This window comes from Canis lupus, chromosome 4 (assembly GCF_011100685.1).
Source record: "Canis lupus familiaris isolate Mischka breed German Shepherd chromosome 4, alternate assembly UU_Cfam_GSD_1.0, whole genome shotgun sequence".
In the NCBI taxonomy this organism is placed as follows: domain Eukaryota; kingdom Metazoa; phylum Chordata; class Mammalia; order Carnivora; family Canidae; genus Canis; species Canis lupus.
In genome coordinates, this window is record NC_049225.1 from 63,316,806 (window position 1) to 63,330,033 (window position 13,228).

The window sequence follows — 13,228 nt, forward strand, 5'->3', positions numbered from 1 at the left end:
TGAGGATGATGAGGCGGTACAGGTGTTGGGAACACAGTGTAGAGCTTCTGTAAATTGGAGCAGGAAGGTTGAGTGGCACACAGCAGACTTTAAAGGAAAGGCTCTGTAGTTTATATTTGATTTCTAGGGCAATAGAAACCCCTACTGTATGGTGATCACTGGAAATAACCTGAAATAGCAACTGGAACCATGGCCTAATGTGTATTCTGGATAAGTAAGCCCTGAGGTGTGAGAGCTCAGAAAGTGGTAGTTTAGCAGGCCAGGGTCAAGACAGGGAGCATGAGAGTTGTGATGAGTGGTAAAGAATCAGTTAGCAGGAATATGATCTAAGATGATTTTGTGTATTTTCCTAGGAGCTATTTGTTTTGACATCAAGCTTGCAGCTCTGAAAGTACATATATTTACCACTTAATCTGAGTAGGTCTCACTTTTCCCAAGTTGCATAAAAATAACAAGATCCTAGAAAAGTATCAGCATAGTGTTTATGGAATTTCAGGAATCTCCAGCATTCTCAATCCCCATTATCTTGCTCTATTTTTTCTCAGAAACTTATCACATCCTGACATTTGATATAACCTACCTGTTTATTACGTTTATTTATTTTTTGTTCTCTCCTTTCCCAGTAAAATACAACCTTCACATTAGCAGGAGTTTTCATCTATTTTGTTTCACTCATATACCCTTAATGCCTATAACAAAATAGGCAGAAACAAAATAGGTATTCTGTATTTACTAAGTGAATGAATTAATGATTGCATCTAATACTCTAAGAATCTGAATAAGACAGTCCTGGGAATTCATGACTCATGTGACCAGCTAAAAAGGTCCTAATCGTGAAGTCTTTTTTCCCATCTTAGAGGCTGAATATTTTGCATAAACCAAATGCTATATATGCCTTTGAGTGACACAGGAGGCATTTCCACAGGTCAAGGTTCCAGAGAATCCTTGTTGTTACAGGACAGAATTGGCTGAAAGTCAGAAGGCTGGTGTTCCACGTCCTGGCCCTGACGCATACTTGCTGTATTAAACCTTTGGCAGTTCATTCTCTGAGTCCCAGTTTCCTGTCTAGAAAATGAGGATGGTAACAATCATATCTACCTAAACCCACAGGGTCACTATGAAGAGCCAAGGCACATTATGTCACGAACTATGGGTTATTGTTGTTTCAAATTGTAATGCAAGTTTCCTTTACCTCATTACATTTTATTTCTATTAGATTTTGGCTTTTTCGATGGCATTATTGCAATGATTTGTGTGCAGATTAAGAGGATTAAAGAATCTTCTAGATCTCATTACTGATCTCTAGAGAAATACCCGATGAACTCCAAGATCATCACGGTGAAAGAAATATTTTTTTCTACATTCATTCTATAATGGCTAATTATGATTCTCTCTACATTCATTCTAAAATGACTAATTCTGATTCTCATTCACTCATTCTAAAAGTTAATTCTATACTGTTCTTTTCCATGGAAAAAAGCTCCAGTCATAATAAAATTTAGTAACCTGAGAAATGTTTGCTATTCATAATAGTCATTCTTGTCACTATGACCATTATTTTACTTATTTGAAGAGTAGCTGGTCTGTTACTTCTCTGCTTCGTATTTATGTTTTTTCCTCTATAAAAGATATTTTTCTAGAGATTGTTTTCTCATATTTATATCACTTCATGAACACTCTTTTCACCTAACTCTTTTTGATGTCCAAGCCAAAGTCATTATCAGATGCCAAGTACACCTGCCAGCCTTTTTTTTTTTTTTTTTTTTTTTTAATGAATGGAGTGTTTGGTCGTCTTGGAGAATGAAGTTTTATAGTGGCTCCATTAGCTTCAGTGCTTTCAGTCATGCAAGGTATAGGGGTGGAAATGAGGTGAGCCAAAGAAATGACAAGTTTAGTAAGGAGGAAATTTCAACTTCAAAAGATATTATACACAATGGAAAATAAATATTATATTAAGGTTGTAAGAGAATATATGATAGAACCTTTGAAAAGTCTTTTTACCCCAAGCTTGAATAGCCTTTACTTAAAACATACATCATTGGAAACAGAGCATCAATCACATGAGTTTGCTAGTAAACCTTACTTGGCATAAAGCAGGATCCTCTAGGGAAAAGGTGTGAAGCCAACATATTTTGATATATATATTAGGTGGAGGATTGACTAGGGAGGCATCTGCATCATGAAACCTACAAAAGGCAGGCCCACTGAAGTCACTGAAGCCCCCAAGATTGGCTTGGGAAACAGCAGTTAAAAGGGTTGATGCACTGGGACGCCTGGGTGGCTCAGTGGCTGAGTGTCTGCCTTTGGCTCAGATCGTGATCCCAGGGTCCTGGGATTGAGTCTCACATCAGGCTCCCTGCGGGAAGCCTGCTTCTCCCTCTGCCTGTGTCTCTGCCTCTCTCTCTGTGTCTCCCATGAACAAGTAAATAAAAATATTTTTTTTAAAAGGGTTGATGCACATATTAAAAAGAATGAGGCAAAGGAGCCGCAGAATGGAAAGCCTTGAGAATCTCATATTTTCCCATTTGGCAGAAACTTTGCCATACTGGTGATTACCACTAAATCTGGAAAGCTTGTGTAATGCTGAGCACATTTAAGTTTCTTCTCTTCAAAGAAAAATTACTAAACTAATTGTGTTCTTTGTGAATTTTTCCAAACCACAGTGCAATTACTTGGATATTTCAGCTCATGCTAGCCATAATGAACAACGGCTGATCTTAATCAGAGGTATAATGTGTTGTACTCCTGAGAAAACATGTGGTTTCTGAGCCAGAGATATAAAGTAAGTTGCACTTCACCGTAAACTTCTGAAAAGTAAAGGGGGGCATAAGGCCACATTTTCTGTTAACTTCTAATTCTTTCCAAAGAATGAAAGTAATCCTTTTCGAATGCACAGATTGCACTTGTAGTGGACCAACAAGTACTTCTTTAGGCAGTCTTTAGCCAAGATGTAGTATGGGTCAGGGTGATTTTTTAAAAATCTGAGGTTGATGGGTTTCCAAAAGCTGAGTAGCAAATATGATTTATAAAGGTGCCCAACTCTGGAGAAAAACTGAGTAACAAAATCCATGTTCTCCCGGATATGTCAATTACTCCGTAGTCCATTTCTTAAAGTAAGTCTGTATCCTATTTGATTTTATAAACACAGAATATCCAAACATGTTTATAAAATTTATTTTACATTACAAGTGCCTGGACCTCTTTAGAACAATATGCTGCTATGATGCCATCTTTAAAGGTTTGGACGTTTAGATTTTTGTAGTTTGCTTACATTTATTTATTTATTTATTTATTTATTTATTTATTTATTTATTTATTTTAAAGATTTTATTTATTTATTCATGAGAGACAGAGAGAGAGAGAAAGAGAGAGAGAGAGAAAGGCAGAGACATAGCAGAGGAAGAAGCAGGTTCCACACAGGGAACCTGACGTGGGACTTGATCCCAGGTCTCCAGGCGCTGAAGGCAGCGCTAAACTGCTGAGCCACCCAGGCTTCCCAGTTTGCTTACTTTTAAATTCAGTTGGCCACATTGCTTTTGCTGTTCTGACTTTTCACACCTTTTATATAAAATCATTATAAATATGGAATGTCAAAATGGAATTAAATTATCTGATATCCTTATGCATTCAAATGCTCACAAATTTTCACATGTACACTAATATGTAAAGTTGAAAGCTGCAAAGACAGTTATCAGCATTTATTTTTTAACATAGTTCTAATTAAGAAAAAAAGTAACAGAGTGGAGAGACATGACTTCTATTTTCAGCTCTGGTCCTGCGTAGTTAACATTTCTCTTTAGAAGTCACTTACAAAAAGCAAAAAATACTTTATTGAATTATGATTGATATTAAAAGTTGTACACAATGTATACAACTTGATGAGTTTGGAGACAAGCATGCACCTGTAAAACCATCACCACAGTCTATGCCATAAACCTATCTGTTGCCTCTAAAAGTTTCCTCCAAACCTCTTTAGTTATTATCATTATTATTACTTCATGATAAGAACACTTAACATAAGATCTACTTTCTTAGTAAATTTTTAAATATACAATACAGTATTGTTAACTACAGGCACTATGCTATATGGTAAATCTCCAGTACTCATTCAACTTGCATAACTAAAGCTTTATAGCCTTTGACTAATACTTCCTTGTTTTCCCTTCCCCCAGCCCATGGTAGTCATCACTCTACTTTCTACATTCTCTGACTTTGATTATTTTAGATTTCTTATATGAGTGAGATCATGTAGAATTGGTTCTGTATCTGGCTTATCTCATGCAGCAAAATGGCCTCCAGGTTCATCCATGTTGTCTCAAATGGCAAGATCTTCTTCTTTTTTTAAGGCTGGATAATATTTGATTGTATGTGTGTGACCCATTTTTAAAATCTGTTCATCCATCAGTGGACATTTAGATTGCTTTCAAGTCTTGCTTATTGTGAATAATGTTGCAGTGAACATGGGAGTGCAGCTATCTCTTCAAGATTCTGATTCCCACTACTTTGGATATTTACCCAGACATGGGATGCTAGATCATATGGTGGTTCTAGTTTTAATTTTCTGAGGAACCTCTATACTTGCCCCTTTCCAAAGTGGCTGCATCAATTTTCATTCCCACCAACAGTGAACAAATGTTTTTCATTAATGATAACAGGGAGTTAAACTAGATTATTTGTTCAGCCAACAAATAATCTTTGAATGTATATTATTTATGTTTAAGGCCTAGTGCGAATTTCTGGGCAATGCACAGGGTTACAAGTGGAAACCAAAACCAGTTCTCACTCTCTAAACATTTCCACTAATGTATTAACTTCTCCCTTTTATCTGTATTCCATTTCAGGTTTCCAACTATCCAGACATTACTCAAGCTGTCTAAAACCATACTTAAAAACTTCCTGGTAAAACTTATTTTCCTTTCCTGTAAATTTGTCTCTGAATGGCTACCCATTTTCCAAAAATCCAATGTAGAAATTTTGAAATGGAAAAAAAAAAAAAAAGAAAATTTAAAATGTATTTGACTCCTCCTACACCTCCATTTGGCCTTTCCAAACTTCCACTAAACCTTAATGATTCACCTAAATTTATCCTGGAGTTAAAAATAGATCTGCCAGGATCCCTGGGTGGCGCAGTGGTTTCGCGCCTGCCTTTGGCCCAGGGCGTGATCCTGGAGACCCGGGATCGAATCCCACGACGGGCTCCCGGTGCATGGAGCCTGCTTCTCCCTCTGCCTGTGTCTCTGCCTCTCTCTCTCTCTCTCTCTCTCTGTGTGACTATCATAAATTAAAAAAAAAAAATCTGCCCTACGACCCAGCAATTGCACTGCTGGGGATTTACCCCAAATATACAGATGCAGTGAAATGCCGGAACACCTGCACCCCGATGTATCTAGCAGCAATGTCCACAATAGCCAAACTGTGGAAGGAGCCTCGGTGTCCATCGAAAGATGAATGGATAAAGAAGATGTGGTCTATGTATACAATGGAATATTCCTCAGCCATTAGAAAGGACAAATACCCACCATATGCTTAGACGTGGGTGGAATTGGAGGGTATTATGCTTAGTGAAATAACTCAATCAGAGAAAGACAAACATTATATGGTCTCATTCATTTAGGGAATATAAAAATTAGTGAAAGGGAATAAAGAGAAAGGAAAGAAAATGAGTAAAAATATCAGTGAGGATGACAAAACATGAGAGACACCTAACTCTGGGAAATGAACAAGGGTAGTGGAAGGGGAGGTGGGTGGGGGATTGGGGTGACTGGGTGATGGGCACTGAGGGGGGCACTTGGCAGGATGAGCACTGGGTGTTATGCTATATGTTGGCAAATTGATCTCCAATAAAAAAATATATAAAATTTTAAAAAGAACCTCAAAAAAAATAAATTTATCATGGATACACTTTTCTTTCATTCAAGTTCTCTCTAATCGAGCCTGGGACCTCATTTCTTAAGTATCAGATGGCTGTTCTTGTTTACCTATCGATTCCCCAGTTTTCAGGTACTTTTTTCTCTCTAATCCAATCTTTATGTAATTTCCTAAACTAAGGTTCATAAAAACGACCTATAATGGTTCTAAATGCCCTCGACTTAGGTCCGAGCTCCTTTGTCTGGTTCTAAGGTCTGACATTATGTTTTCTCCTATACCATTCCTGTGTCAGTCCTATTTGCTTACTAGCACACTCACTTCTCAAATCTATGCCCTTGCTTATGTGGCTTTCCAGGCTGGAATGGCATTCTTCTTTTCTTCTTAATAAATACCTTTCATTCTTTTTATTTTTTTATTTTTTTAAAGATTTTATTTATTTATTCATGAGAGGGAGAGAGAGAGAGAGAGAGAGAGAGAGAGAGAGGCAGAGACACAGGCAGAGGGAGAAGCAGGCTCCATGCAGGGAGCCCGATGTGGGACACAATCCCGGGTCTTCAGGATCACACCCTGGGCTGAAGGCGGCACTAAACTGCTGAGCCACCTGGGCTGCCCAATTGAATATCTTTCAAGATTCAGCTCAAGAGCCAAAAATAAATTCCTTTTTCTGTTAACTCTCACTGAATCTATAGTCTATATTATACTGATTAGCACTATTCTTTTTTTTAATATTTCAAGTTTTTATTTAAATCTTAGTTGATGTATAGTGTAACACTATTTTCAGGAGTAGAATTCAATGATTCATCACTGACATATAATGTTGCACTCATCACAAGTGCCTTCTTCAATACCATCACCCATTTAACCCATTCCCTGTCCACCTCCCCTCCAGCAACCTTCAGATTGTTTGGTATAGTTTCTAAGAGGCTCTTATGGTTTGCCTCTCTCTCTCTCTCTTTTTTTTTTAATTTCACTTATGTTCATCTGTTTCATTTCTTAAATTCCACATATTAGTGAAATCATATGGTATTTGTCTTTCTCTAATTTCATTTAGCATAATATATTCTAGATCCATCCATGTTGTTGCAAATGGCAAGATTTCATTCCTTTTGATGGCTGAGTAATATTCCATTATATATATGGACATTTGGGCTCTCTCTCTATATATAGATGGACATTCGGGCTCTTTCCATAATTTGGCTCTCATTGACTGTTGCTATTACAAACATCAGATGGAGAGCATGTGCCCCTTTGAATCAGTATTTTTGTATCCTTTGGGCGAATACCTAGTAGAGAAATTCCCAGGTTGGAGGGCAGTTCTATTTTTAGCTTTTTGAGGGACCTCCATACTTTTTCCCAGAGTGGCTGCACCAGTTTGCATTATCTTCAATTATTTCATAAATACCTTCTACTAGATTATAAGGTTTTGTATTTGTCTTATATCTCCCATAGAGTTTAGCATAATAATGCTAGACACAACAAATATCTACTCAATTGGCCCACATTTATGTTACGGTTAAGGAAAAATTCTAAATGACTCACCAATAAACATTTGTACACGGACAACTAGGCTATATTTTGTAAGTGAAGCAAAATGTATAAGGCACAATCTCTAACATAAAAAGTTTAATATCTTATTATTAACGTTATCTCACACAAGTGTACAGAATCCTGAATGGAAATGTGTGGGAAATATCAGAAAGGGAGACAGAACGTAAAGACTGCTAACTCTGGGAAACGAACTAGGGGTGGTAGAAGGGGAGGAGGGCGGGCGGTGGGAGTGAATGGGTGACGGGCACTGGGTGTTATTCTGTATGTTAGTAAATTGAACACCAATAAAAAAAATAAAAATTAAAAAAAAAAAAAAAAGAATCCTGAATGGTCTGCTTAAAGTTCAATTCAGTGTAGGGTCATTCAGACAGACCATTAGCAACTTTTTTTTTTTTCAACCATATTCTTCCTATCTACTCTGTGTACTTTTGTTTCTTTCCAAATGTTGGTCTGGCTATCTTTATTTTCTCACCTACACATTCACCTTCTTCAAAGATAAAGTGACTTTGGGAAGGAAATTCATCATGACATTAGCACTTCATTAAGACTTGATTTCTCTTGGGCAGCCCGGGTGGCTCAGCAGTTTAGCGCAGCCTTCAGCCCACGTTGTGATCCCTGCATGGAGCCTGCTTCTCCCTCTGCCTGTGTCTCTGCCTCTCTCTCTCTCTCTCTCTCTCTCTCTCTCTCTCTCTCTGTGTGTGTGTGTGTGTGTGTGCCTCTCATGAATACATAAAATCTTTAAAAGAAAAAGACTTGATTTCTCATTTTCTCATTTCTTCACCTTAATGTATCTTGAAAGATATTAATTAGAGAATTTAGAGGGCAGGAAACTCACAATAGGATGGGCTTATAATAAGGGACAGAAAGAAACTGAAGAGATCACATATGTGTACTATGGCTCCTGAGGGGAAAGAAAAACTCTTTATTACTCAACTAAGATTCATTTAGATAATTAAGGACTGCTGATACCAGATTTGTCTAAAATCAGAGAGACTGGACTGGATGAGAGAGGAAGCTTGAAGGGTTTGTCCACATTAGAAAATGAAAATCAGACTTTCATAAAATAGGTTAAAAACATCTGATTCTCTTAAGTTCATTCTAAATAGGTTAAGTCTTTAAGGGTTGTTATTTATTATATTTTTCTTTAAAACTATGTGACTAATAGTAATTACTGAAAACTTTCATATATATATATTTTTTACTTAGAAATTTAGCTTTTCAGGAAAAATACATAGTGAGTTTCAGTTTAAGCAATTTTTCTTTTTTAAAGAGAGGGAGCGGGGAGGAGTAGAGGGAGAGTGAATTCCTAGCTGGCTCCGTATCCATTGCAGAGCCCAACTCAGGTTTCCACGCAGGGCTCAATCCCACAACCCTGAGATCATGACCTAAGCCTAAATCAAGAGTTGGATGCTTAGTCGACTGAGACTTCTAGAAACTCCATTGAGTTTCAGTTTATTATAGTTTATGCTTGGGGCACACATTATTCTCTGAGAGGCAGAGTTTCTTGAATTACAGGCATAATGCCTAAAAGAATAAAACTGGTATCTAGAGGGATAACTTCACCTGTTTAGCCTTAAATGGGGTGGGGGTGGGGTGGTAAGTGAGAACATAGGTTTGAAGGACAAAATATATAACACTCATACTCTATTATTAGAATTCTCATCTAAGATATTTGTAAGGAGAGTAGAGAGTGAAATACCTCCACAAATTCTAGTTTGTACCTTGGATAAAATTTGTACGCAAAAAATTATTTTTTATTTTTTAAAGATTTTTATTTTTTTTTATTCATGAGAGACACACACACACACACAGAGGCAGAGACATAGGCAGAGGGAGAAGCAGGCTCCCTGTAGGGAGCCTGATATGGGACTCGAACCCAGGGTCCCGAGCCTAAGGCAGACACTCAACCACTGAGCCACCCAGGTACCCCAAGAACTGAAATTCTTAAATTTAATTATTTTGGATTATGATCAAATTAAGTCTAAAAGGTAAAGTGAGGGCAGCCTAGGTGGCTCAGCGGTTTAGCGCCGCCTTCAGCCCAAGGCCTGATCCTGGAGACCCAGGATTGAGTCCCATGTCAGGCTTCCTGCATGGAGCGTGCTTCTCCCTCTGCCTGTGTCTCTGCTTCTCTTTCTCTCTCTCAATGTGTCTCTCATGAATAAATAAATAAAATCTTTAAAAAAAGTTTTAAAAAAAGGGCAAAGTGAAACATCAGAAAGTCCAATTCTTCTCATTTGTGAAACATAGTAGAGTGATAAATTACGGTTTTCCTAGGAGGCATAAATCCCTTTTTTGTTTATTTTAATTATTAGAATAGTTTAGTTTTATTTAAGTTATTAAACTGAAGCAAAGTTTAACAAATTCTTGTTCTTTTTTTTCAATAAAAAAGAAGTACTAAAAATTATGTTAAATATAAAGAGCTTTAATATTAATTTTGTGTAAGTTTCAACACATTAAATATGCTTTAAAAATAATACCTGCAGTAAACAGAATCATTATTAAAGGGTTTAAAAGTGTATAAAGGGAATTCAGTAAGGTTCATTATAAACAGTAAAGCAAACTTAGATCAGTAAATTACCAATAACGTAAGCCTAATAATATCTTATGGAAGTGATATTAGCAACACAGTATCTCATCTGTCTCCAGTCTTTCAGCTGAATTTCAGCTATTCTAAAATAAGAACAATTAAAGAACTTTTGCCAGAATAACATAATCACAGAACAATGACTATTTTGGACATGGACCTTCCCTGAGGTCAACACAGGCTTCAACAGAAATCACTAACCACTTCCTTTAGTACTGCCAAAGAATTTTCCTTTTTTTACTCTGTCATTTTCCATTTCCAAATGATTAGACTGCATTTTCTACCACACATGATTCATTCCATTGAAGTCTCATTCATAAAACAAACTGTAACCAAATAATATTTTGCATCATCTTGTAAGAAAACTAAACAACGACGCAACACAATCGACTGGCTTACCATTTTCCTTCTTCATTTTCATATTGTTGAACAGTGTATCCAAACATGTCTTCCACGGGGCCACTGAAAGTCATTGAATTTTTCACATCAACATTGAATGATACGCAGAAGCCTAGAACAACTTTAAGAAGGAAAACAAGGTCCAGTTACACAGAGTTAACTAAGATTCCATCATGTTTAGAATTATGGAAGGCATGATTTAAAACTGCTCTTGTTAAAAAGAGTAATGATGCTCAAAAAACGAGAACTGCAAGAAAGGTCTATGATATTAATTGTATTACTGACTGAAAATCAATATAATGACTGAAGAATACAAATATTAATATTCAAACAAAATCCTATAATGATTTAGTAGCTGTATCATTCCTAGAGCTTATGACTTCAGAAGGTGAGAGAGAGCAAGGTAGCAGAAACACGCTGTATATGCCTACTATGGTTACAGATAGCTTTCCAATAGTGAGCCCTACAGCAAATCATGGCACTAATGAAATGTAAACAACTTCAGTTTCCTGTTTTGACTATGAAGCATGCAAGAATCACCATTTAAATCTTCAGGAGAGGAAGCTTTCTCCTTGCTACTTCCAAAGGGAATGCAAGCTGATTGCCTCTACCCAGAAATGGCTTCCTAATCAGGCCTGAGATTTGGTCGGCTTCCCTCTCAATCATGCAGTGGACAGAAACTTATACTAATACACTAGAACTTCCTTATACTGTTGGTGGTGATAACCTCACGGTTGCTGTTGACAATCAGATGACACATCTAAAGAGTTTACTCAGCGCTTGACATATACTAGATATTCAATGAGGATTAATTCTCTTCAATTTTCTTCAATTACCTTTCTTTAGGTAATGAAAACCTTGTACAAGTGAGACTCTCTCCTAAAAGGGTTCAGAAGGGTGCCAAATTCTGTCAAATGGATGGCGCTAAATTCCACGTTTGGTACTAGTTTTTAAAGTATACTTGTGAAGTTACAAAGCATTCCTCTCCTAGATGTAACTAAGAATTCTTCCCAAAGAGCATTCCCCCTGTAAAATTACAAGCATCATAAGGTACATTCAGAGGTGAGTAAATTCACTGTCCTTTGTTAAAACCATGATACAGCTATATATATCCTGAAAAAAATCTCTTTCCTTACTCATTATAAACTCTTCCATAAATATAGTCTAAATCCAGACTGAAATTCATTCTATGCTCTAATTCATTATCTTCAATTTTAACATTTTTGTTTCTTTGTTGCACAGGATTGTACCTAATTCAGAGAAAAATTTTGTTCTTAAAAAAAGATATTTATGTATATTTATTTATGAAAAAAGATACTATGTATAACTATTTATAAAGTCTTCCTTGATCTTTCCAACTGAAAATAATTTTTAAACTACTAAACTCTCCTCTTTTGTTTTTTGAATATCTCTCATAGAAATAATTTTTAAGACTTTTATTTACATTATAATTATCTGTGTGTGACTTTTTCCCCCAGTTTGGAAAATTCTTAAAAGCAGGGACTCTCTTACTCATCTTTCTTATCCCTTCTCAAAAGCTAGCAAAGCTCCTTGTACACAGATGGGCAATAACATATTTGTAGAACAAATATAATGAAGGACAAAGTGTACCAATTGAAGTTACAGATGAACTGCCAATTATTTCATTTTAGTTAAGAAAGACAATGAAGATGGAAATTTTCAAGTTAGGTTTTTAAAGGGAGGGAGAGATTCAACTTGGCAGTAAGAAGATAGCATGTCCCAAGGATTTGGGAGAGTCTCTACAAGTAATAAGACACAGGATGGGACAAATATGGTTGCAAAATCATAGAGAGATTTTCCTGGCTGGTGTGGAAGACGCAGAAAAAGAATGGTTAGCATAGGTCCATTTATGTATATTTCCTGCTCCTACTTCAAGTGGGATGGAGAACAGCTGGTTACCATCTTTTGCATAATTGCCTTTCATATATTTGAAGACAGTTTTAAACACTGTTCTCTCTCCTCTAAACTAAATACTACATGCTCCTACCCTTCTCTCACAGCTTCTTTATTTATTTTTTTGAAAACTTTCAACAGATTATTTTTAATATGAGAGATACACAAAGTATTATGTCTACAACAGGATTTCTCAACTCTAGTGTTATTGACACTTTGAGCCAGAAAATTATTTGTTATGAAAGTCTGTACTGTGTATTATACAGCATCTCTGGTCTGTCCACATGATGCCAGTAGTACTCCCTGAATTATAAAGATCAAAAATGTCTCCAGATACTGACAATTTCCCTTGGGACCAAAATTGTCCAAGTTGAAAATGACTATTCGATAGATAAGGACCAGAATACCATCACCAATGATTTTGTTGAAGAAGATACATGAAAACAATTGGTCTGCAGACCACTAGCATCTGCATCACCCAGAGCCTATGAGGAATCCAGAATCTCAGGTTCCACTCAGATTTCCTGAATCAGTATCTCCATCCCACGAAAATCCCCAGGAAGTCCAATTACTGTTAAGATTTGAGAGGTGTAAGTCTGTAATATGGTAGCCCTCTTTCATAATGTTGATGCAGATAACATAATTTACCTAAATTAAAAGTACTCACCATCTTTTAGACTAAAGGGGAAAGGGATTACCACTAATCAGATTCAAGTTCACTGCTCTTGAATTATTTTTCCAGCCCTTTATTGTCTTTAGTATATGTTCTCTCAAAGACCATTCATGATACTCCTCAATATAAGACCAAGAGCTTTTGGTTTCCTTTTTAGGCTTGTTTATTCCACATGTTATGTGGAATGTCCGGGGGGTGTGCTGCACTTTTTTTTTTCATTTCCTGTCCTCAGAATTCTACAG

General features: G+C 36.5%; 1 protein-coding gene across 1 annotated transcript in view; it reads right to left on the bottom strand.

The window, feature by feature from the left end:
- The window catches only part of ITGA1 (integrin subunit alpha 1), a 168,468-nt gene that overhangs the window by 104,423 nt on the left and 50,817 nt on the right, over window positions 1-13,228 (bottom strand). Inside the window, exon 2 of the mRNA XM_038535131.1 lies at window positions 10,400-10,520. Coding sequence (XP_038391059.1) covers window positions 10,400-10,520 — 121 coding nt within the window. The remainder of the gene's footprint in view (window positions 1-10,399; window positions 10,521-13,228) is intronic.